Below are 23,185 nucleotides of genomic sequence, written 5' to 3'. Positions count from 1 at the left end.
AGGATGTTGCTTTCAATGAAACTTTTGACCTGAGAGAAAGCCCTGACTGAAAGTGCAGCCAATGCGCACGTGGAGGGGGAGTAGACGCACGCGGGATGGGGAGTATTGGGAATATGACAGTGTATTGTTAGTTGTAAAATATAGACTCTATGACTTGAGAGGCTTTTTTGGAAAGGTATGCGGTTTATCCAGATTATTAATGTTGTAAAGTTGTATAAATAATGACCATATATATCGGTGATACATATCTACTATATATGTACTTCAAAACTTTGTACTATAGACTGTAAAAAGTAAAAAAAAAAAAAAAAAGGTGCTCTATGTCATGTTTCTGGTGAAGAGTACGCTACTTTCTTGACTTTATGATGTTATTGCATTGATTAATGTTCCACTCTATGGCATTAACTGTGAATCTACATGGAGACAAGAAGGTGGCACTACCAGGCCATATTACTTTTATTACTTACTTTCTTTTCAAGGTATTTTAAAAATGCTAAACAGTTAAGTTTAGAAAAGTGTTTTTGTTTGCAGTTGCATGTAGGTGAGTGCACAGAGGGGAGCAGAGTGAGCTGTCTCTGAGGTGGGGACTCAGGGGCGGGGCCTGCTTTAGTACTAATACCACAGTGAGGAGTGACCTGCAGTGAAGTCACTTTACTGCACACACACACAGGTGCTTTGGAGACTGGAACTAAATAGTAAGTACAACAAATTTATGTAGAAGTATTTTCATGGTCAGGGTGAAGGAGTGATTGATTGTTTTTTTGTTTTATTTAGTTTTTTGCACTTGCTAAAATGGCCGGCTTATGTTAGTGTGAAGTTGTACCACTACATCCACAGCTCAAGAGTAGGCTGTTCTCGTGTGACTTTCAAAGGGCGTGTTCACAGTCATCATGACAATAGAGAACTTTATTTAGTTTTCCTAGTTTCCCATTAATTTGATCATTTGATATTTTAATCTACTATGATTCTGGGTGTTTACTAAATGTATAAATACTTTTAGAGAGATGTTGGACCACTGAATATTACAACTAGTTACAGCACATTACTGTTTCACCTGATGTCAGTCTAGTCAGTGAAACCGCTAATATGGGAGTGTTCGTGATACTGGCTATTTGTTACTCCCATTGACAGGTCTGATGTAGTCTGAGGAGCTCTGAATGGTGAGGTGCACTGTACTGTTGCATAACTGGTTGAGCAGCTCTCCCTGTTGTACTCTTGCACTGTGGTGTTGTCCCATGTCAGTGAATCACAAATGAGAATCAGCTGACGTAATGGGACTGGGATGCTATTTAATGTACTACATGGATTTTTATTGTCATTGTGCTTTTAGGTAATTGGGAGACACCCTCGAAGGATGACAAACATTTCACGGCATCTTGTTAATGTAAGTTTAATTTCTGTATTCATGTATTTGCTTAAACCAAGAAAGAAAGTAGCTAACCACAGATCATTTATAATACAGTTACGCCAGTTTCTGTGTTGTTCTGCAGCACCTCCTGACCTTCTCGCTCCAGGATGGAGATGTACAGAGTGTGGAGGAGGCCCAGGCCCGACTCTCATTTTTGGCCCAAAATAAAAAGTTGTGGAGCCAACAGATGTTTCTAGACGTCACGTTAGACTCTGTCATTCTACGCGACATTCAAAGCCAGGTGAGAGAAAAACATTTTTTAAGAATAAGAGAGTGCAGGTAATTAAGGGGAACTTGTACTGTAAATGTAATGTGCACAATACTAGAATAAACAGGGACATTACGTAACCATTTTACACAACATTTTATGCTTTTTAATAGGTAATTAGAGAACACTGGTTCAAATTGTAATTCTTTTGTGAGAAAGAAAACAAGAAATTATCATTCTGACCGTGTCTGGGCAATATACCAATGAAATATTGAACCGTGATATCACCTTGTGATGGCATGCTATTTTGGTAATATTGTCATATTGTGCTTGTTTATCCATTTAATTCAGCTATATGCTCAAAAACATACTTTTTCCCACCCACTCCTCTTATTGCTCTTCTACATGTTCTCAGTGAGTGAGAGGTGGATTTAACCAATCACAGTGAATTGTGACAGAAGAGGCAGACAGCTTTAATCACTGAACGTCCATGAACTGACAAAAATATTCACTAAGTGATGTCCACGTTATTCTGTTAATAACTATTTTTGTATTACAACATTGTGTTCAGGATGAGCTGGAGAAGTATACTTTCAAATCTATTCTACGCTGCGACTCCAAAACAGAGAGGCATTTCCCCTCTTTACTGCTGCTTGTGTGTCAAAGCCCTGATCAGAAAAAGCCAGATATTCACTTCTTTAACTGTGAGATGGCGAAGGTAAGTCACACTTAACAACCACAAAACAACTCTGTCATGGCTTCATGGCATCAGGTTTTACAAGTGTGTCTGCATTTGGGTCTCTACAGGCTGAGCAGATCTGCGAGGACATCTCACGAGCACTTTCAGGTCAACACGTCAACAGAAGCAGGTACTGTAAATGTTATAATGTATAATGTTATATTAAAAAAAAATAGCATAAATTCTTTTTGTGTCTTAATGGAAGTCAGCAACAAGCAATTGCAGGAAATGGGCAGCGTAATGATTTGATTAGCAAACCATACATTTAAATAACAGCGTGCCCACCTTTCAGAATTTGAATCAGAATAGTGTAGTAAATTATCAGGAAGTGATAATTAAGACATTTTTTTTTTTTAATAAAAACATATTTTGCTTGTAAAAGAAAAAAATATATATATAATCATGAAAAAGTATGATCAATCTATAGCTCAAAAAAGTAAGCATAGATATAATGTGTGTATTGTTTTTTGTTTTTTTAAAATCTTTTTACCATTTCATTCCCCTGTTTGGTCATGATGTCAGTAATCAGCAATAATAGTATAATATGTGATATTGTGACATACCTATCTTGGACTATTTTAGTTGCAGATACAGAACTTTATTGATTTAGTACATTATTAGATTGTATTGCATTATAATGATATTAGTATGAGGTGAGGCAGGAGTGGCACAGTGAGTTAAGCAGTCGCCCACCAACTAAAGCATTCAAAGTGTACACTGCTATGTTTCAGCAAGAAACATCACCAGCATATTACTTGGCTGGCCGTGAACAGAACGGCATTCAGCATAAATAACCTTTAACAATCTTGAAATTTCAGCAAGTTGTGGCATTTTGGTTGTTTATCATTACAGTTCAGGCTAGCAGAGGTCTATACTGTCCAAATACTTACTGGTGTTGAATATGGCATGTGATTGATACACTTGTCTTTATTCACATTCTTAACATGTCTAAAAAGATGACGTACATCCCTCGCCTTATTTGTTTTTCAAACTATTTATTGTGTGGCTTCTTTCGCTGGCCATTATTATGTTCCCACTGAATCAAAGTTCCATTGAGTGACCCTAGCCACACACAGAGACAGAGGGGACAGTGTAAACAGCTGAGAGAGGAGAGAGTGACTTGTTTTACCGGTTTACACATAACTCAAAAAGGTGTGACACAGATAACCAGGCCTTTGTGACAGAAAGAGCAGTGAGTTGAGGAGTGATGAGTGGCCCACTGTGCTCAGGACTTTAGGAAGCTTTGAACAGCTCTCGTTTAAAGGACGGCTCAACGACAGGTGGATGTGGTGAGACTTACGGACCATTGGTTTTTAAAGGTATTTACATTTTTCTAATGTGTTCAGGAATGAGGTTGACCTTTGGCTTGCACCCGTTGGGTTGTCTAAAGAAAGATGTTTGGTTTAAGATTGAAACGTTGGAGAGTCATAGTAATCATGTTTGCTTGGCTTTGAGCAATAGAAATAAGATTAGTTTTGATGACTAATGGTCCACAACTCAATCCTGTCAGAAAATGTGCAAATGTGGTTTGCAACAGACTTGTTAAATGGAAATTATGAAGCCTGTATTGTTTATGTTAAAATATATACAAATCATTTAAATAAGATACAACTGGATCAAATAAATTGATACATTTGAGGAAAATATGGTAATAAGACTCACACACATTCCAGCTTCATTTGACAGCCAGATTTCCTTTTAGATCAACTCTATGATAAGATTTCAAGTCCAACTTCATAATGCATTAATCATAGTATTGGTTCCTGTTCATAATTGTTTAAAACTGCACAGAGGAGCCAACCAACTATAATATTTTACTATTATATATTTTAATATTTCTCTTACTACTTACTATCACTTTTTTTTTATCCAGGTTGGTTGTTTGAGATGTAAATAGTAAAGTAATGAACGACACCATACCTATACCTGTTTTTATGTGATATATTTATGAATGCTTTTTGATATTTCAGAGGCATCGGAGACATGACTGACCTGCAGGAAATTCCGATTCCTCCTCACGCACATGCCCCAAACCCACCACCAGCAAACCCTCCACCTTATCCTGGTCCTAGAGGTAAGAGTTTAAAACCCCACTAGTGCGGGAAAAGTGTTTGAGGTGAGGATAGCGATTTGGCATGATAAGAAGCCTGGGGGACACACAGAAAGAGGCATTTGTAGTGGAGGCCTTGGCGCAGCACAGAGATATCATTGTTAGTTTATGTGTGTAAAGGGGGGTGTTGTGTAGCAGGGGCTGGACGTGGGTAAAAAGGGGACAGGAATGCCAAAAGCTGGGAAGTCATGAATGAAAATGGATGCACTGAAACCTCTCTTCTCTCCCAAACCAGCAAACGGAGTCAACGGCCCAGATATTGCTCTCCTGCGCGCAGAAAGAGAAGTGGTAGGAATATGCAATGTATTTTAGTCACATGGTGGTTGTGCGCAAAGTCTGGACAGGTTTATAATGGGCATTTTTATCTTCAGGGTATCTTGAATCACTGCTTTGATGACATCGAGAGCTTCATGGCCAAGCTGCAGCAGACAGCTGAGGCAGCCACAGTCTTAAACCAGAGGAAGAAGAAGAAGAAAAAGAACAAAAAGCAAAGTGCTGAAGGTAAATAAGGAGATAGATTTGTGTATTAAAAGTGCACTGTGTAACATTTCTAGTTTGTCATGGATGTGTTACTGTTTTACCTGGAATGTCCCACAGTATGGCACCAGTTTCACAAGTTTCAGGTCAAATCTGAGAATAAACAAAATTACCAATAAAAAAAATACATCTAAATTAGTAAATTAATAAATGCTAAATATATACATACATTTAATGCCATTCTGTGAAATATTCCAGGCAAAAATGTAAGTCCATGGAGAAAGAAGCAGGTGATGTGCTCTCTAGGAAAGTTACATAGTGCATCTTTAAACTGAGGTGTTTTATTTAGAAGAATAAGAGAGCTAACAGACATATTCTCACAGAGGACCTACTCACTGCAAAAGCCAAACCACCACCAGAAGAGGAGTTTGTTGATATCTTTCAGAAGTTCAAGTATTGCTTCAGTTTATTGGTGAGTAAGAAAAAGTATTTATGAAATGTCTAGAAATGTTTCTAATTCGGGGGTAAATGCTGTTTTTTCTGAACCACAAATCTCCAGTATCTTATAATGGTATACAGTGCAATGCCTATATTAAAACCTATTGAACCACAGTGTCAAGACAGTCAGAATTCTACCTGTAGGTTATTTTGCTACGAATCAATACCAAAAACATGCCTGTATATGTATATTTCTGTAGGCTCGTTTGAAATCAACCATCTCCAACCCATCATCAGAGGAACTTGTGCATCACGTATTTAAACCTCTGGACATGGTAAGTCAGACCACTTTCTCAGAGTTACACCTGCTGTTTCTATACACCTACAATCTGAGTAAAAGTCAAAAAAAAAATTGTCCAGGGTATCAGTTAAGTAATATTCTATGATAAGAAGATCTGCATAACATTTGTGAGCCTCGAATAAGGCAGCAGTTGTTGTTATTGGACACCAAATGGAAAGTAACTGTAAGCATGTGTCAGGTCAAAATAGTGTGTCATGTCAGTTGTGTAACGTTGTTGTCAGAAAAGGCTGTTCTGGTACTAGAGTGCAGTTGTGTGGAATGAACTGTGAATGTAGGAACGTACAAATAGTGGACATGGAATATTTGGTCAAGGACAGAATCACGTGGCATTGCATTATAAGAGCAAGGTGTGCCTGATTAATGTGTTTTTGTAAATAAACTGTACCCGCAAGCACAATTTGATATCCGTAGCTCTCTGTTTCTGCTGTTTTTGAGTTTTATATCTTTTATTCCTGAAAGTTGCATCAATAGCAGTGAAACAAGGCACCCAAATATGTTACAGAGGAGTTATCTTTGTTGTGACTAGGTTAAATAGGTAGAATGGCTCTCGTGACAAATCAGCATAGAGTGTTGAAAAAGGAACTTGAATGAGAACAAGATTTCATGTAAGGTGTACACCAATGTCCAATAAATGCATGGTGTAACACTGGTTTATTTCCATTCAGCTGTATCTCCGATAATCTTTTGCTGGTTAATATTCGATAAGGAGTGTATTTTCAGTGCCACACCTGAATGACACACTAGTTTTAAATGCAGATTCTTATATGTGTGTTTACAGATGGTGAAAACTACAGGTGGTCCAACAATGGGAGCGATGGTGACCAGTCCAGCCCTGACCACTTCGGCTGTGACCCTGCTACAGGACACTCTCAACGAGGAGGAGAGGCAGCTGTGGATGTCTCTGGGACCCAACTGGACACAGTCACGGTCAGTATCGACTGCATGGAGTTGTTTTCTTCTATGTGTTCTAGACTAAACTGTCTCACCTTGACTGAGACTTACCCAAAATGACAATCAACTGATTAACGATGAACAATAGTTGTTTTTTGTTTTTTTTTTAGTCTTAATTCAGTCGAAATAAGTGGTTTATTGATTTAGGTACAAGGGAAACTGACTCATATATGCACACATATAACTTGATTCAAAGTCAAACCACCACCTTGAACAAATATTTGGAGTAAGTGTGGTGATATAAGGCCTCAGGATACGGTGTTATGTATGTATGATTTATCCCCTGTTGCTTGATTTTATTTTTGCATTTTGTTAAATTTTTTACACAATGACTGAACCGCTCAAAGGTTGTGAATGAAATCAGACTTCCATGTGACAACAATACATTGTCAATTCATTGCTAGGGCTATATTCAAGAATATTTTATCTTTTTTTAAAATGATTGTTATTTTTTTATAAAACCATAGTATTAGAAGACTAAAATGTAGTAAGTGGTTGCTGTAATTGCTGCTAATTGTCTTGCAGATCTCAGCTCAGAGAACCAATAGTTCCCTACAGTCCTGTGTTCCTCGACGGGTGGAAGCCGGAAGCCTCAAGGCCAGACGGGCAGGTTTGGGAGGATCCGATCGAGTCAGCGCACAAACATGAAGCTCTCCGAGAAAAACAAGAGGTACCAAATACCAGTGTACATGAGAGAGACAGAGCCGGTGCTACAAGGCAAAATGCACACAAAATTAAAGCAACACAAACTCTAATACAACATAGTTGTATAAAATACTAGTACACAGGAGTTACCATGTCATAAAATTTGGTGAAAGTACATTGGTTGATTTACTTATAAATAATGTACTTCATTAATCACTAACTAAAATGTGTTTTGCCTCCTCGTAATTCTTTTCTGTTGACTAACCACTGAATGCTCCTTTTTCATAAATCAATAACACTTTGAAATAAATCACTAATATTGTTAAAGTGTTTATAAAGTAATTCAATATATAGTATATGCAAAATGGAATATGGACCCCACATAAAGCAAGCTTTTTTTTATATATATATTGAAATATTAAGCTTATTGCTGTATGAGGCAAGGCAAGGTTATTTGTATAGCACAATTTGTACCCAAAGTAATTCAAAGTGCTTTACAGAATAAGAAATCAAACAAATCAAAACATAATTAGAGTATTTTCCGGACTATAGGTTACTCCGGAGTATAAGTCACACCAGCATAAAAAATTGTAAAAATGAATTAAAAATCATATATAAGTCACACTGGACTATAAGTCACATTTCTGGGGAAATGTATTTTACAAAATGAGACCAAGAACAGCCATTTTATCTTTAAAGGCAAGTTATAATAATAACAACAATAAAATAGAGAACAACAGGCTGAATAGCAGTACAGCAGCTACATGAAGCATAAACAGAACTGAATACGTGTCTGGTATGTTAACGTAAGATATTAATAGTTAATCAGATAACTAAAGCATAAAAAACAAGCTAATAAGTTTACTCTCAATCTCACTCCAAATCACTAAATCCATTGAATTCTTCATCCTCGGTGTCACTTCTGAACAACTCCGCCAACTCCAGAAGTAGATGGCTGCCATACTGGTACGCAAGCTTAGAGTGCCCTTGCACAGTTGTCAGTGTGACAATAACGAAGATGTGAAATGATATATTTTAATAATTTCACATATAAGTCACATCTGAGTATAAGTCGCAGCCCTGGACAAAACATGAGAAAAAATGAAAAAATGTGTGACTTATAGAAAATATGCAAAAAGTGCAGAATAAAAACCTTTCAATCATATGCACAGCTAAACAGAACTGTTTTGAGCCTGGATTTAAACATTGTCAAGGTTGAGGCCTGTCTCACATCTTTATGAGACTGTTCCAGGGTTTAGCTGCACAAAACTGAAACACTGATTCTCCATGTTTAGTCCTGACTCTGGGATCAGCAGGAGGCCGGTCCCTGAAGTCATCAGAGTGTGAGATGGTTCATGGCACTAACATTTCGGAGATGTACTGTGGTGTTGGTCCATGGAGAGACTTGTTCACAAGCAGAGCTGCTTTAAAGTCTATTCTCTGAGCCACAGGAGCCAGAGACATGAGCACAGGACACATTCTGGATGTACTGTTCTGTGTTGAGGCTCGTTTGGAGAGGCCAGTGAGAAGGACGTTACAGTCGTCTAACCTACTGGAGACAAGTGCACGTATAAGTCTCTCTAAGTCTGGTTTTGACAGTTTACCTTTGATTTTTGCAATATTTTTTAGGTGGTAAAAAGCTGCAGATGTTATAAATTTGATGTGGCTGTTAAAGTTCAAGTCTGAGTCCATTATTACCCTTAGATTTCTAGCCTGATTTGAAGGTTTTAGAGAGAGAGACTGGACACTTTCTCTGTGTTTCTGTGGGCCAAAGGCTATGCGTTTAGTCTTGTCTGAGTTTAGGTGGAGAAAGTTGTTTTGCCTCCACACACTGATCTGTTGGATGCAATGGCAGAGTGAATCCACTGGTCCATATTCACCTGTTGCAGTGAGACACAGATCTGAGTGTCATCTGCAGAGTTGTGGTAGGACACACTATTGCTGCGTATTAACTGGTCTAACAACAACATGAGATTGAGCAAGAGGGGTACCAGGTTTGACCCCTGGGGCGTCCCATGGGACATTTTATCTGAGACACATTTTCCAATTTCAACAAAGTACTCCCTGTTTTCTAGACAGGACTTGAACCAGTTTAGTGCAGTACCAGAGATGCCCACCCAGTCCTCTGTGAGAGACTAGAGGACTGGGACATGATCCACAGTGTAAAAGGCAGCACTCAGATCTAACAAGACTGAGACTTTGCCTGCATCAGTGTTCAAGCTGATGTCATTTGTCACCTTGATCAGAGCAGTCTCAGTGCTGTGGTGGGCTGTGGTGACTGGAAAACATCAAATGAGTTGCAAATTTGGACAAAGTTAATAAACTGTTGGTAAGCAACTTTTTCAAGGACTTTGTCTAAAGCAGCAGATTTAAGATTGGTCGGTAATTGTTCAATATTGTGGCATCAAGACTGTTCTTCTTTAGGAGAGGCTTGATAATCGCAGTTTTCAAAGCTCTTGACAGATTAAAGTGACATGTTAGTTTTACAAGTGAGTGGTGATAGTAAACTGTTGAGGACAGACTTTAGAAATTTAGTGAGTAACACATGAAGGCAGCTTGTAGATGAACTCAGACTGATGACGATCTCTTGGACAGTTTTGTCAGTTACAGGTGCAGCTTTAAATGTCTAAGAGGTTGCGTAATTTGTGTTGTGGAATTGATGGCATTTTTAATGCCCTGCGCCTTGTCATCAAAGAATACTGCAAACTCATTGCACTTAGATGTGGAAATTATTTGTAACGGCTGCAGAGCTGGAAGGTTTGTTAATCTGTTTATTGTTGCAAACGTAACACATTTTTTTACAATTTGTTTATTACAACATCATAGATATTGTAATAAATAGCTAATCTTTTATACATTTTATATTCTGCTTTTCTACTTACAGCAAGCACGGCTATCCGAGCTGTCCAAGCCTCCAGTTAATGATGAAACGTAAGTCTATACCTAAATACATTTGAAAATGCAGTTATTATCTCCTCCATTGCCATAAAGTAAATTTTTGCTTCTTCTCAGAGATGGCCATGGACAACCCCCACAACCTGACAGACTATACTGCTGCAGTTATGACTTCATAGCGAGAAACAATAGTGAGCTTTCAATACAAAAAGGAGAAGTGCTTGAGGTAAGACTACACTTACACACTATTTTTATATACCGTAAAATGTTACCTCATGAGTGGCCAACTGTACTCAGAGCATATCATCTGTCTTTACAGGTGCTTGAATCATCCAAACGTTGGTGGAAGTGTCGCAATCGCTACAACCAAGTGGGTTTTGTTCCTCACAACATGCTTGAACCCATGGCTCATGTGGACAGCCCAGTCGCCAATACCCCAAATGTAAGAGCGTAACATGGCATTTGTATACTGTACATATCTGTGCGTACCTGATTGTTCCTGTATTGCTCCTCCCAGGTACCAGCCGTGTCCCCTGCTCCTAAGTTTGATAACAGACTGTCGCTGATCCCACCTGCCCCGCCCCTAGCTTCATCTCCCTCCACACAGAGGCCAGTCAGCATGCCGTCATTCATCCCACATGCACCTGCCACAGAGGACACAGAAAAAGGTACCACAATGCTTGAGTCTGGAGAACTGAGGGTGCATATCGGCTATATTTTAACACAGCTATTACTAGTAATAGCTGTGTTAAATAGTAGTAGTACACATTGCTATTACTTGTGTTTAATTCATTTTAATGTAGCCTACAAAAAACTTTAATTGAAAGGATCGAGGTTGAGAAACATAATACCCCATTCTTCCTTAAATTAAATGAAATATTTGTACACAAGTAAAATCAAACTTGTATGTAATTAAAATGTTATTTGTGAAAGTCTGGAGGTAGAAATATATTTAATCACATTGTGGGTTATGAATTATTTGTTTTTAGAAGTCATGAATGAGGTGAATGAGGAGCTACTCCAGAGGCTGACCAATGGAAAGGCCAATCTGAATAAGCCCCTGGTCATTCCCCGCTCCACAGAGACCAGTGTGCCACTAGACTACCACTCTTCTCCAGAAGAGGTCGCCGAGTGGCTCAGAGCAAAAGGCTTCACTGATGCGTAAGGAACAGAGAAAAGACATGAAGGAATGGTGTTGGTTAGGTGTATCTTATTAATATTTTCCTCTCTGTTTAGAACTGTTGATTGTTTGGGTGTGTTGACTGGGGCACAGCTCTTCTCCCTAAATAAAGAGGAGCTACGCGCTGTGATTCCAAAGGAAGGTGCCAGAGTCTATAGCCAGCTGACTGTCCAGAAAGCACTGCTAGAGGTAAAAACAATTTAACTTTAGTTTCTGCATGTAAAATTTTCTCTAATAAAATATATGCTTTTTTCTTCTTTCTCTTTTACAGGATGCTAGAAGAGCCACAGAGCTGGAAACAGTCATGGAGAAGCAGAAAATGAAAGTTGATCATAATTTAGAGAGTGGCACATTGTAAAAAAAAAAAAGAACATAATTGTCATAATTTTTAAATAATCACTAACCAGCTTTTTGACGTGAAAACATGCCATCAGTCATTAATCTTTACAATGACATAAGCCTTCACATCGTAAATGTATAGCAGAACGTACCATGCAAATGTATGTTACACAGTACTAAATTAAACAAACTGTATATATCTGTGTTTTTATTCTGTGTACAGAAATAATGCAAAACAAAAACAATTAAATGTTGCAGTTTTTAATAACACTTCAAAAAAAGACTATCTCAAGGTAACAATGCAATGACAGCACACATTAAGGTCAAGTAGAGCATCCCAATTGGTTTTATTTATTTGTGATGTCTGGCGTAGAACCCAAAGATAAACTATATATACACAAAAATCAAAGTAAAAAAAAAAACAAAACAAAACATGAACGAGGTCACCAGTACGCTCTAAACTAATGGTGACACTAAAAACTTTATTTTAAAAACAGGCTGAATATTTGTTTGCTGGTCATTTAAAAACATTGCATTTCAGTCAGATTTTAATTTTGATTTACATAAAATACAGCCCCATTTTTTCTTAGGAAATATGTTCACTGGGCACAAAGCCTAAACACTAATTATGCAAATATTTCAACTTGCTTTTTAGAGTAATACATAACAAAACAGTGTGATGATACAACCCATTAATCGTACATCTTGATATTACAATCTACTGACCAAAACCAACCTGTTCAAAATATATTCAGTGGACTTCTGGTTGCTTAAAAAAAATAAATCAAACATAAGACGACTGTCCATTATAATCAAAGAAATTATGCAAGCAGAAAACACATTGGTCAAAGTGAAGGCTGAATGTGACATTGGGTAGTTTGAAAATAACTGAGAGGTGATGAACACAGAAGGAGATGGGACGGTGGACATTTGCCTTCAAAGGTCTCCGGTATCCTTGTCATCTGCTCGTCTGGAGTCTGACTTTCCGTTTACACCATCCCTCCTGTCCCGCTCTCGCTCACGGGACCGGTCTCTAGATGAGCGCTCTCTGTCTCTGGAGGAACGCTCTCGATCCCTGGATGACCTGGTATTACAGAAGAGATGATCATTAAAGGGTTTATTTAGAACAAACATTAGAACTGAGCTCAGGTTTGTGACCACTCACTTATGCCTGGAGCTGCGTTCATGGCTGTGGCGATGGCCGCGGCTACGAGAGCGACTACGGTGCCTCCTCCTTCGGTCCCTGGAACGTGAGCGAGACCGACGCCTCTCCCGAGAGGAAGAGCGTGAGCGCCTCCTTCTGCGGTCTCGTGAGCGGGATCTAACCAGTTCACAGAATTTATAAGTTATGTTGTTTATACAAGAAGCTACACAGATATTTTAGGTCAGAACTTACCGCTTGTGCTCTCGCTCCCTGCTGCGTGACCTGGTCTTTCTTTTCATCCTCTCCTCTTTCTCTCTCTCTTCTCGTCTCTTCAAGCGCTCCTGGTTTCTTTTCTCCTGCTTATCACCAACAATTTTCTAAAAACAAGAACAGACAAAGACAATTAATTAAGATATTTAGGACAGGTGAGATTATGTTACTATAATTGAATGATGGTGTGTATCAGTCATACCTTCAGTTGGTCCAGCTTCTCCCTAATCTGAATGAAACCCAGATGAAGTTTTCCTCCAAAGTGGTCTGCCAGGCGCCGATCATTGTCATGCAAACCGAGGTAGGCTGAGCAAACCTCACACACACGCAGCTTCTGTTGCTGATAGCTGGAGGCTGGCATTGAGTTTCTGTACTCTTCCTAATGGGATAAGGAAAAATGCATTTTAGATCAGCAAAGTCAAAAACACCATGCACACACACACACACACACACTTACCTCAGCATCCTTCTTCTTGGTGCGAACCTTTTCTACTTCCTGAAGGACCTTCTGAGCTTCATCCACATTGCCCTCAGCTCCCAACTGCTCAGCCTTGGCCAGAAGTTTTCCAATTTCCTCATTTAGCTCATGAACTTTTTCTGCCTGTATCAACAAAGTACAGTGTAAATGTAAAAATGCATTTTGTCATAGTATGCTCAATAGGAGAAGACAGAACTCACTTTTGCTGCGACTTCAGCGCTGATTTCTTCTTGAGTTTCAGTCAAACGCTTTTTGGCCAATTCTGTCCTTCCATCACAGTCGGCAATGAAAGACTCCAGATGTTCCACCGCCTGAAGACAGCACGCATCATAGATGAGGCTGAGGATATTTCCCCTTGACCAAATTGTAAGAATGTGTTTTACTTACATCTAACTCAAAAAACAGATCCCGCTCCTTGGAAGCAATTTCATAATCAGCTCGAAGGGCCAGGTCATGAATCTTTGCACACTCTCCTAGGTCCATGCGCTGTAAAAGGCAGAAAAGGGCACAATAAAAACTGAACAATCATGCAGTAGTTAAATTTGGATAAAGATATACTTACCGTCCCAGAAAGAATATCATGTGGACAGCAGTTAAGAAGATGGCTTTTACACACCCGGTCATCAGTAAACTTCACCCTCTGCCGCGTCTCATCCCCTGAAACAATGAGAAGGAAAAACTAAGCGAGAACTCAAAACACACTTGCTATTTTGGCCTGTGTATCCAATAATGTCTATAATTTTACACATTTATGTGCATGTTTAGCATTCGGGGAAGCACATAATGAGTTTTTTTCTTCTTTTGTTGTTTGTAGAGGCCTGATTTTATCTTGTTGGAAGATAAAATAGTGTCTTTAAAAAAAATAATTAAGTTTAAGCAGGCTTTGCCTTGAAATTTCTGTTTGAAATTAGTCCTAGGAGAAAGGTTCTATTCTAATAGCATCAATCTTGCAAAATGTCCACAAAATGTGAAAATATTTGCAGTCTGCAGACTGCAACAGTAATTTCTTCCTTTAGTCACAGCAATGTCCTTAACAAGTGTCAATGAAAGCACAGTCACAAAACGCAGAAAACAAGCGAAGAAAGAAAGTGTTGTATACACACTGCGATCTGCACCACATACTGTACCCTTCTGCATCTTCAAGACCTCAGCTGCAGAATTTAAACCCGCTGTAGAAAAGTTTTAATTGGAACAGTGTTCTTGCCCATACCTGTAGTAAGAAGTTGTCATACACAAGTCAGATTGTAAATGAGTTGTGAAAAGGCTTTCTTTGGACTGCTAAAATTACCTTAAGGAAATGTTCCTGTTTACACTTGAGGCCAGATGTCTTAGCTGAAACTGTATACTACTCCAATGGTTAAGAATCGTGCCACTGAAGCTTTACGCAAGGTTTTCAATAAAATAAAAGCTACAATAACTTCCGGAAGGCAAACAAATTGTTTGGATATGATTTATAACAGCTTTAAAAATAGTATGACTCACGGCTCGATGAACATGAGGCTTTTCTGCAACTCCTTTGCAGATTGGTGTGGGCTGGCAAAGATACACTGAACCTTAATGAATAAAATAAAGGGGCCACAATTGTTCAGTTTGTATGCAACAAATGCATGGGAAGAATTTTAAAATAACTTCATCACACATACAACCACAAAGTTACAACACAAATTTCCTATTAAAAATGTAATAAAGCTATTCAAGAGCCCTGTCCATGATTCCCTAGGCTGGTATACCATTTAATGTTTGTAACCATTTAGCTACATGGTCCTACTACAGTCTCCAATTCAAATGCCAAAAGCCATAGAAAATACGCTCATTAATGACAAGACATTGTTTCAGGCTATAGTGTCATTTGGGATGTTCTCAAACAACCTGATCCCCTTTAGCCCATACGACTTGTGCATCTACACCCTCCCCAGACAGCAGAAAACTTGCTATTGCAACTTTGGCCCGTGCAGGACATAAATAACAGCACTCTGAGCGTGAGGTAAATCGAAAGTACACATATTAACGCGTAACCGAAGCTAAATCGATACAAACATTAAATCTATAATAATCGCTTTATTTAAAAAAAAAATACAAAAAAATAAAATAATGTACTCAACAGAACCCCAGGTTCTTGAAACTCATGCTGCTCTTTAAGATTACAGTCAGCACTTCAAGTGTTAGCGGTGACTCCATATTTGCTAGCATAGCTAACAGGCTACGGCAACTCACCATCCCTCGCTGTTCCCATTAGCTGGTCGAGCAAAGCTCTCATTTGAGCTTGAGCAGACATAGTTGCGAGTCCGTCGTTGGCTGTTGATAAAACCAATATAACGATATGCAGTCTCTTGATTAGTGTTTACGGCGCTCGATTGTTAGTTCTTGCGAGCATCACCTCCTCTTGCAGGTTAGCGTTTCTTCTTCGCCCGTTTCCGGTTTGACCCTGGGATTGACGTCACTTCCGTTTCGGGGAACGGGTGAGTGTCGACAGTGATTGGGTCTAATCAGAGGCAGTAATAACCATTAATACGCATTTATCTAAAGAAGTCCAAAGAAAGCTGTACGCACAAACAGGTCAGCGGTCAGTCATAGTTATGTGATTCATTAGCGCTAGAGTGTTCACTGTGGAGAAGACAAACATGCATCTACAGAAAATCTGGACTTGTTTGACTGAGTCTTGTGATTGGTCTGTGCATGTGACGCCGTAAAGCTGCTTTTGGAAGGTCTGTCAGCTAAATACAGGAAGAGAAAAGTTTTCCTGCCTGTTAAACAGCCTGCTCGTCTCTTCGGAAACTATTCCTGTCTATGGCAAGTAATATAACCAGTCAAGTCACGCTGTAACGTGATTCAACTGGTTATATGAGAACCTAACTTACGCACACTAACACATTATTAATGATACATATGTTATTATGACATTGATAGCTGGTCTGATTACTAGATGGGGTTGTCGCTCAGTTTGGACAAACAAGTCATGTTAGCATTTTAGCAAAGCTGGTGGCCGTATGGTCGACGATTGTACTGTTTTGTGTGAGAAGTCTCTGGAGCTACTGGCAGCTTCACAACACAGCACAACACAACACAACACTGCACAACACAACACAACACTGCACAACACAACACTGCACAACACAACACTGCACAACACAACACTGCACAACACAACACTGCACAACACAAACGTGACAAACAGCTGGCCTCAAACTCGCTGTTGCGGCCAGTATTTTAATCTAACAAAAACTTCATGAATTGAAGAAATCTAATGGATGCTTTGTTTGTCTTTGGCTATTGTAATTTCTCTCTCCGATTATATACATGTTATTGTTAGGTAATGCACTGCAAAGATGGAAAATTCAGACCATCCCGCTGAGGGAGACCCTTTGAAAAGAGAAGATGGGGTAGAAGCAGGCCCTCCTGCATCCACTACAGAGCTTAAGAAGGGCTGTAAAGAGTTGGGCTTTGCCAAACTCACGCACTGGCGCACAGCAGTGTTTTTCTTCTCCTTGTTCCTCTGCCTTACTGTAGTCTTTGCCTTCTCCTTCATCATCCCATGTCCAGTCAGACCACAGTATCTTATAGCATGGAACAGGACATTCAATGAAACAGGTATTCCTACTGTTACTGATTATTACTGTGAGTTACTGTTACTTACAGTGGCTAAATTCTGCTTTTTCCTTTTTGTTACAGCCACATATGACTTTCTGGCAGTTGAATATGCAAGTAAAGACAAGGTGATGGATGTGCTGTTTGTCATCAAGAGTAGTGACGAAAGTCAGAATATTACTTGTGCTGATAAAGGTACAGAGCATCTGCATCACTAACATCTGACTATCCCTGAGAAATCTGAGACAATGAGTGCTGCCTTTCAGGTCTGCCATCTCCATGCATCTTTTTGCTCGCTGTTGATGGGACAGATGGAGAGACTCTGTGGAAGCAACCACTGGAGCCAGAGTTCCACTGGGCACAGTGTGGTCTGAAGAAATACAGTAGCAGGAGCTGGGACTGTCTGGTGTCACACTCTGATAAACTCACAGCTATTGACAAATCCAAAGGTTTGACTTAGAAGGCGACAATATACATATACATAATATTATTTTTGTTTAATCTCAACTAAATTACATTCTTCTTCAGGAGAAGTTCAGTGGCAGCAGCCACAGCCAGCTGGGCAGCCCAGCACTATTCCTGTTTTGAGTCTTCCAGATCTGGATAGTGACAAGGAAGGCGATGTTGCTCTCTTAGCCCATGACTCTGAAAGCGTAAGCAAGTAACTTAAACCTGTGTGCTTCACATACAATTAATGCACATAAACATACTCAACTTGGTAACAAATGCATGCGTCCTGTCTTTCATAGACCAAGGTGATTTTTCTCTCAGGGAAAACTGGTTTGCAGATTGGTTCAACAGTTCAAGTTAATGCAACAAAAACTGTCAATCATCTTCTGTATCGAACCAAAGGTGGTTCCTACTATATACTTTTTGAAAAAGGTTTGTAATGAAGCGTTGCCATATGAGGCCCATATTGCCATTGCACCCCAACTATTCATGTACATTTACTTGGTAAATAGATGAAAACAATTTAATTCCATAAAGTGTGGTATATTTTATTATATTGCTCACAGACACAGGACTATTTGGACTTGCACTGTGGAGAGTAGCTGCTAAAGCAGGAATTGAGGCAGGTCTCACCAAAGACAAACACTGGGAAAGCAAAGCCAATGCAATAGGACTTGTGCACATTTTCAAGTAAGAAAGAATTTATACACACACATTTCACTTAACTTTACTTTATTCTTCAACAGGAGCTTTTTGTGATTTATGCAATATTCTCTTTCCTTCCATAGATCTGAACAAGTAAGACAAGTGTTAAAAACTGCTGAAAAAGATTCTGCAAACTTGCTTGTTGTGACGGACACAGAAGTGCTACAAATTGATGGGAACTTGGAGATATTGTGGATGTATAATACCAGCTCTATCCTAGGGTAAAACGAAGTAGTTGATGTACTTATGTTTTATCTAGTGGGTGCACTAGATAAAATGTGTTCTGTTGATTTTAGGATACCGTCTTTTGGTCACTTCAACAAAGATGAAATTCTTGATGTTGTTATTGAAGAGGGTGTTGGCAATAACACAAAGAAGGTTAGATGAAAGTATTTTTGACCTAACATTAACCTTTGAATATTTTGATTTAACATGTAGTGTGTTGAGCTTAGGTGATCATTTTGGATGGAGAGTCTGGAGTTGTAGTATGGGAAGTCACTCTCCAGGCCAGTACGAATTCACCACGACCTGCTTCCATTCACACCGCCAATTCCTTTTCTGTCTTTATGTTCTGGGGCCTTGTGGGGACAGAGACCAACTCATCTGTAATTGTGCTAGTTTCTGCATGTATAACCCATGTAATACATAACATAACAATTATGTAAAAATATTTTCATTTCTTTTAGGTGGAAATAACAAGCAACCGCCGTGCCTACATGCTCCATCCATTATATTCTAAAGTGCTTCTTGAGTCCCCCAATGCTGTGGACCATATTATCACGTTCAGAGGTACATGACTTTAATTATATGGGTTGTTGAAACATTATGACCTCAAATATTCTTTCAAAACAGGAAAATGTCATGTGACTGAAACTAATAGATTGATAGAAACAGGCATAACCTAGACATGCACACAGCCAGTGATCCCTCAGGAAAAAATTAATGTTTATCAAATTGAAATATAGTTTTAATACTAGTGGTTATTTCAGTGTATCTTGAGTCCTTTACCTTTACTGGAGAAGGGCCACCAGATCCCCTTTACATACAGAATGATTAACCTAATAGCATTTCTTCCTTACCTCCTTTGTTTGTTGCATCCCTTAAAGTCAGAATGATCTTCAGAAAATGTTATATCAAAAGTAGAGGTGCATCAAGACTGTAGCTTAACTTGGTTAGCAAAATCTATCTTTTGTGGAGAATACAGCAACGGTCCCTGCCTAGTAATATGACTAGCTGTGCAAGACTGAGGGTAAATGCTAACTTTGCACATTTGTTCATTATTCACTGCAAAGTTGATACATCCCAAACAAGATGTAGACTGAGACTTTGCAAGATTTGTTTCAGCTTTTAACACTAACTCGAGGACAAAATGTGCATCTGCTACATAATACAATACATAATCAATCTGACAATCCATCTTATTGTAAAGACGATATGGACTATATGTGGTCTGTTGCTAATGAAAATTTAAATTCTATTAAATTGCAGCCACATTGTTGGAACACGGGCGTCACGCTGCCTACTTCACACTCACTGGTCCTGGGTCAGAGGGGGTTGAGGGGACTGTGATCCTCAGCAAAAGAAAACTGAAGCAGGATGTTCCCGAGAGCAGAGTCATTCGGATCGGCTCCGGAGGAGACACAGAGACCAATGAGAACATCAAAGAGGCCTTCAACAGACTGCGTTTCAGTGATGAGTGAATAAAGCTGTGTATGAGTGTACTGTAAATAACTGTTAAAACTGCTGACAGCCAAAGAGACTTCTAAAAGGTATAAGGGCTTTTCCTTACCTTAACTTGCTGCAAAATGGGCATTATGTAGTTTTTGTTCCAATTACTTCTTCTCTGACAATCACACTACAAAATATAGGTCTATTTATATCATATGTAGCTGTATGTACTAATCTGTTGCTTCGTGAACTTGATCATATGGGGTTAAAGGTTTTTGTTACTTTTTGCAGGGAATGTAAGGGGTGTGTTTGGTTAAATATATACAGTGGAATCATTAATTGTATATAAAGAGTGGAATATACTGAGTTTGAACTTGAAATCATGCCCTGCTGAGGTGGTTGATTATGAAGCAAATGAATGAGCAGTGCTAATAGAAAATTTTGGCAATGAATGCATATTATACATGTAACTTAATCCAGAATGCTGGAGCTCATGAATGTGGTCAGACCAAATGTTTGTTTTGTTTTTTTTCATTGCTGTGGTTTTATTATAAGTTCATATGCAAGAAAAACAACATTAAAGAGCTTTGAAATATCTTATTTTGTTGTATTTTATACAGTTAGTAATTCATATATATTGTTGATTATCCTTTAATATATACCATATTTTCATTCGAAAAGTAGAACCATTTTGTCTCCATCTTGTGTTCAAAGTTAAACACTGCATGAGTACGTGCTGTACCGTGCAGTAAAAACGCCTGACATGCGCATTGAGAGGCTATTGCCGGTTTCTAGTTCAAATAAGTCCATAGATGTATGTGAGAGTGGCACGTACTACAGGGCTGCTCTTGGAGTTTACACCCGGAATAACGCGTGAATCATGAGTCAGCCTGCTGCTATGTTCACTCCTATCACCCCTACACGGATCCTCTCCTGGAGAAGTCATCCTCTGTAATTTAGTGAGGCGAAGTGAACAAGAAAGGGTACTGTGGATAAATTAAACAATCATAAAGAAAATAAAAAAATGTGTGAAAGATGAAAGGCATTGAAGATTGTAGACTGAGTCTGATGGAAAATCTACGTTGCGACATTCATCTACATAGAGCCAGACTGAACCCCATCTGGACCCAGAAGAAGTTGGTGATGCCCTGATATTCAAAGGTGGTGGGATGGTTCATTGACAAAGAAATAAAACCACATGTCCTAATTGTACCGATCGAGCCAAGGTTATAACAACACAGGCCATTATTTGAGAGCCCCGATACAGGAACACGTCTGGGCCAATGATTAACAAGTCAGTGGGTGCTTCCGCATTTGCAAAGAACTTTCTATCAAAAAAATAACATTTTATGATGAAAACCACAGCCCCTGCAGTAAGCATGTGTCTCTTTAGAAGCGCTCCTGCTGCAGCCCATCACATGAGCTTGACCTGCTTTACTTGTGTGCTGTTATTGTCGTGAGTTCAATGTGACCTGAGTCCGCCATACCGTAATGATAGCGGCGCACGGCTCCGGTCTGCAGAAGTGAGCGCGCGTCACGCGTGGAGCGCTCAGTGCATCAGAGACATTCCCGCACCGTCTGATTCAAGAGTCACTTTTGGGTCGATACATCTATTTTGTCTGCGAGGTATGCTGTGCTTGGCTTATCTTTACTTACATACGTGTGCTTTAGCTTATAATTTGAATAGTGTATTGAGCAATGAATAAATATATTTTTACTACTAGTGGTATTCTCCGCGCCTGAACCGAACGGGCCAGGCTTAAGACACTATCACACGATTCAAACTAAATTAGTTCTTCTTTACTTTAGAATGCTTGTGAAATTGTTCATATTTAGCTGACTAACACCTTAATTTGCACGAGACAGAAACAGAAACTTGAATACAGGCTGGATGTAAAGATGAAAGGATGTGCCAGAGGCCTGCTGTTGGCATTACCTTGTAATTGGATGGTATAATGTTTTTGCATCCATAATATACACAGTGTGATAGACTGGCCTGTAAACATAGACATGTGGTCATGTTTGGTCAGAAACCCCACACAACCTGTGTCTGCTCTTGCCTCTTGGTTGCAGATGATCAGCCTGACCATTGAATGACTCTAAAACTAGACACTGCTTGTCGCCTTTGCACGATGTGTATACATGCTGAAATATCCATTTGTGTTAGGTACAAGCGCAAATGGCTGAGGAAATACAAGCCAAAATTGAAAACTACCGCACGGCACCATTCGATGCCAGATTCCCAAACCAAAACCAAACCAGGAACTGCTGGTCCAACTATCTAGGTAAGATGACACAACAAGGTCACAGACATGGACACGTTTACAAGCTAAAGATGCTTATATTAAGTGAGACCATTCTTTATTGGTACACCACATGTATAGACAAAAATCCCCCTAGCCTATCGGTCTACCTGAAATGAGTAACAAGAGTGCCAAAAGCAGCATGGCAGTCTGTGACCTGTAATCAGAACAGGTGATGATTTTATTTGTTACTTGTGGTGAACTTTGTTTTTCTTATGTGCAGATTTTCACAGATGTGAGAAAGCTTTAGAAGCAAAAGGGGTGGACACAGCCCCATGTGACTGGTACAAGAGGGTCTATAAGTCACTCTGCCCTGGATCTTGGGTAAAGACATTTTTACATCTCAAATTGAATTTACTTTGCAATGGCTTTGCTTACAGGGTAGTTTAATAAGGCTAGTGATCATGCTACATTCCTTTATCATTCCACTTAAAGCATGTGGGAAAAGTGTCTAAAAGTATAGTTTCAGATTCTTTGGAACTTTGTAATTGTGTTTCTGATGTTATACAAATAACATGTTTACGTTACGTATTGCACATAGATAAATAACATTGAACATTGTGTGTGATATAACAGGTCCAGAGATGGGAAGAACAGAAAGATGAAGGGAACTTTGCAGGAAAGATCTAGGACTGCCACTTCTCCAGAATTATTCTGTATTCAGCTACTGTTTGTTCAATGAAAGAGCATTGAGTGGATTCAGATTCTCTTTGAAATCATGATTTCCCTAAATGGAGCATTGTAAAACTAAGTGTTCATTCCCCACAACTGCTTTAAAATGTACAGCAGATTAATAAATATATTTATGAAACTCTGTTTTGAGAGTTTGTT

The 23,185-nt window shown here is 39.1% G+C and overlaps 4 protein-coding genes across 6 annotated transcripts; 3 read left to right on the top strand and 1 right to left on the bottom strand.

The window, feature by feature from the left end:
* The first annotated feature begins 630 nt into the window (after nt 1–630).
* LOC117387752 (epidermal growth factor receptor kinase substrate 8-like protein 1) lies at nt 631–11,783 on the top strand. The gene is made up of 19 exons (XM_033985305.2): nt 631–695; nt 1,331–1,384; nt 1,491–1,649; nt 2,188–2,334; nt 2,424–2,485; nt 4,326–4,429; nt 4,701–4,753; nt 4,837–4,966; nt 5,326–5,414; nt 5,641–5,715; nt 6,520–6,668; nt 7,218–7,362; nt 10,222–10,268; nt 10,350–10,458; nt 10,552–10,674; nt 10,750–10,900; nt 11,222–11,393; nt 11,469–11,601; nt 11,684–11,783. The coding sequence occupies exons 2-19, from the start codon at nt 1,355–1,357 to the stop codon at nt 11,768–11,770; spliced, it is 1,965 nt and encodes a 654-aa protein (XP_033841196.1). The 5' UTR covers nt 631–695; nt 1,331–1,354; the 3' UTR covers nt 11,771–11,783.
* A 213-nt stretch (nt 11,784–11,996) lies between these two features.
* On the bottom strand, nt 11,997–16,114 carry luc7l (LUC7-like (S. cerevisiae)). 2 transcript variants are annotated; one of them, XM_055229806.1, is made up of 10 exons: nt 15,858–15,990; nt 15,126–15,196; nt 14,206–14,300; nt 14,031–14,129; nt 13,844–13,954; nt 13,623–13,766; nt 13,368–13,544; nt 13,148–13,272; nt 12,917–13,072; nt 11,997–12,835 (listed from the first exon to the last, which is right to left on the bottom strand). In XM_055229806.1, exons 4-10 carry the CDS (start codon nt 14,124–14,126, stop codon nt 12,688–12,690), a joined length of 957 nt encoding a protein of 318 aa, XP_055085781.1. In that variant the 5' UTR covers nt 14,127–14,129; nt 14,206–14,300; nt 15,126–15,196; nt 15,858–15,990; the 3' UTR covers nt 11,997–12,687. The 2 variants fall into 2 exon arrangements, with proteins under 2 accessions (XP_055085781.1, XP_033841203.1); XM_033985312.2 differs by lacking the exon at nt 15,126–15,196 and having other exon boundaries at nt 15,858–16,114.
* fam234a (family with sequence similarity 234 member A) lies at nt 16,080–20,651 on the top strand. 2 transcript variants are annotated; one of them, XM_033985309.2, is made up of 12 exons: nt 16,080–16,199; nt 16,954–17,231; nt 17,313–17,423; nt 17,495–17,677; nt 17,757–17,881; nt 17,978–18,110; nt 18,245–18,368; nt 18,467–18,604; nt 18,680–18,761; nt 18,836–18,988; nt 19,070–19,172; nt 19,872–20,651. In XM_033985309.2, exons 2-12 carry the CDS (start codon nt 16,970–16,972, stop codon nt 20,081–20,083), a joined length of 1,626 nt encoding a protein of 541 aa, XP_033841200.1. In that variant the 5' UTR covers nt 16,080–16,199; nt 16,954–16,969; the 3' UTR covers nt 20,084–20,651. The 2 variants fall into 2 exon arrangements, with proteins under 2 accessions (XP_033841200.1, XP_033841199.1); XM_033985308.2 differs by having other exon boundaries at nt 16,089–16,433.
* Nucleotides 20,652–21,549: 898 nt separating this feature from the next.
* On the top strand, nt 21,550–23,170 carry LOC117387761 (cytochrome c oxidase subunit 6B1). Its single transcript, XM_033985322.2, has 4 exons — nt 21,550–21,677; nt 22,219–22,336; nt 22,578–22,678; nt 22,931–23,170. The coding sequence occupies exons 2-4, from the start codon at nt 22,231–22,233 to the stop codon at nt 22,982–22,984; spliced, it is 261 nt and encodes an 86-aa protein (XP_033841213.1). The 5' UTR covers nt 21,550–21,677; nt 22,219–22,230; the 3' UTR covers nt 22,985–23,170.
* The last annotated feature ends 15 nt before the right edge of the window (nt 23,171–23,185 follow it).

Source organism: Periophthalmus magnuspinnatus, chromosome 19 (genome assembly GCF_009829125.3).
Source record: "Periophthalmus magnuspinnatus isolate fPerMag1 chromosome 19, fPerMag1.2.pri, whole genome shotgun sequence".
Taxonomy (NCBI): Eukaryota; Metazoa; Chordata; class Actinopteri; order Gobiiformes; family Gobiidae; genus Periophthalmus; species Periophthalmus magnuspinnatus.
Note: the sequence above shows the minus strand (reverse complement) of the source record. Positions and strands in the feature narration are given on the sequence as shown.

What these genes read in the sequence shown, in the direction of transcription:
- luc7l (XM_033985312.2), bottom strand. Translation starts at nt 15,918, where the DNA reads ATGTCTGCTCAAGCTCAAATGAGAGCTTTGCTCGACCAGCTAATGGGA. An exon ending in GCGCTGAAGTCGCAGCAAAA is followed by an intron (nt 13,767 to 13,843) that starts GTGAGTTCTGTC and finishes TTGTTGATACAG; the next exon opens with GCAGAAAAAGTTCATGAGCT. An exon ending in GAACGCAGCTCCAGGCATAA is followed by an intron (nt 12,836 to 12,916) that starts GTGAGTGGTCAC and finishes CTGTAATACCAG; the next exon opens with GTCATCCAGGGATCGAGAGC.
- LOC117387752 (XM_033985305.2), top strand. Translation starts at nt 1,355, where the DNA reads ATGACAAACATTTCACGGCATCTTGTTAAT. An exon ending in TTTCACGGCATCTTGTTAAT is followed by an intron (nt 1,385 to 1,490) that starts GTAAGTTTAATT and finishes GTTGTTCTGCAG; the next exon opens with CACCTCCTGACCTTCTCGCT. An exon ending in TATTTAAACCTCTGGACATG is followed by an intron (nt 5,716 to 6,519) that starts GTAAGTCAGACC and finishes GTGTGTTTACAG; the next exon opens with ATGGTGAAAACTACAGGTGG.
- fam234a (XM_033985309.2), top strand. Translation starts at nt 16,970, where the DNA reads ATGGAAAATTCAGACCATCCCGCTGAGGGAGACCCTTTGAAAAGAGAA. An exon ending in CAGGACATTCAATGAAACAG is followed by an intron (nt 17,232 to 17,312) that starts GTATTCCTACTG and finishes TTTTTGTTACAG; the next exon opens with CCACATATGACTTTCTGGCA. An exon ending in TTGGCAATAACACAAAGAAG is followed by an intron (nt 18,762 to 18,835) that starts GTTAGATGAAAG and finishes TGTTGAGCTTAG; the next exon opens with GTGATCATTTTGGATGGAGA.
- LOC117387761 (XM_033985322.2), top strand. Translation starts at nt 22,231, where the DNA reads ATGGCTGAGGAAATACAAGCCAAAATTGAAAACTACCGCACGGCACCA. An exon ending in CTGCTGGTCCAACTATCTAG is followed by an intron (nt 22,337 to 22,577) that starts GTAAGATGACAC and finishes TCTTATGTGCAG; the next exon opens with ATTTTCACAGATGTGAGAAA. An exon ending in CACTCTGCCCTGGATCTTGG is followed by an intron (nt 22,679 to 22,930) that starts GTAAAGACATTT and finishes GTGATATAACAG; the next exon opens with GTCCAGAGATGGGAAGAACA.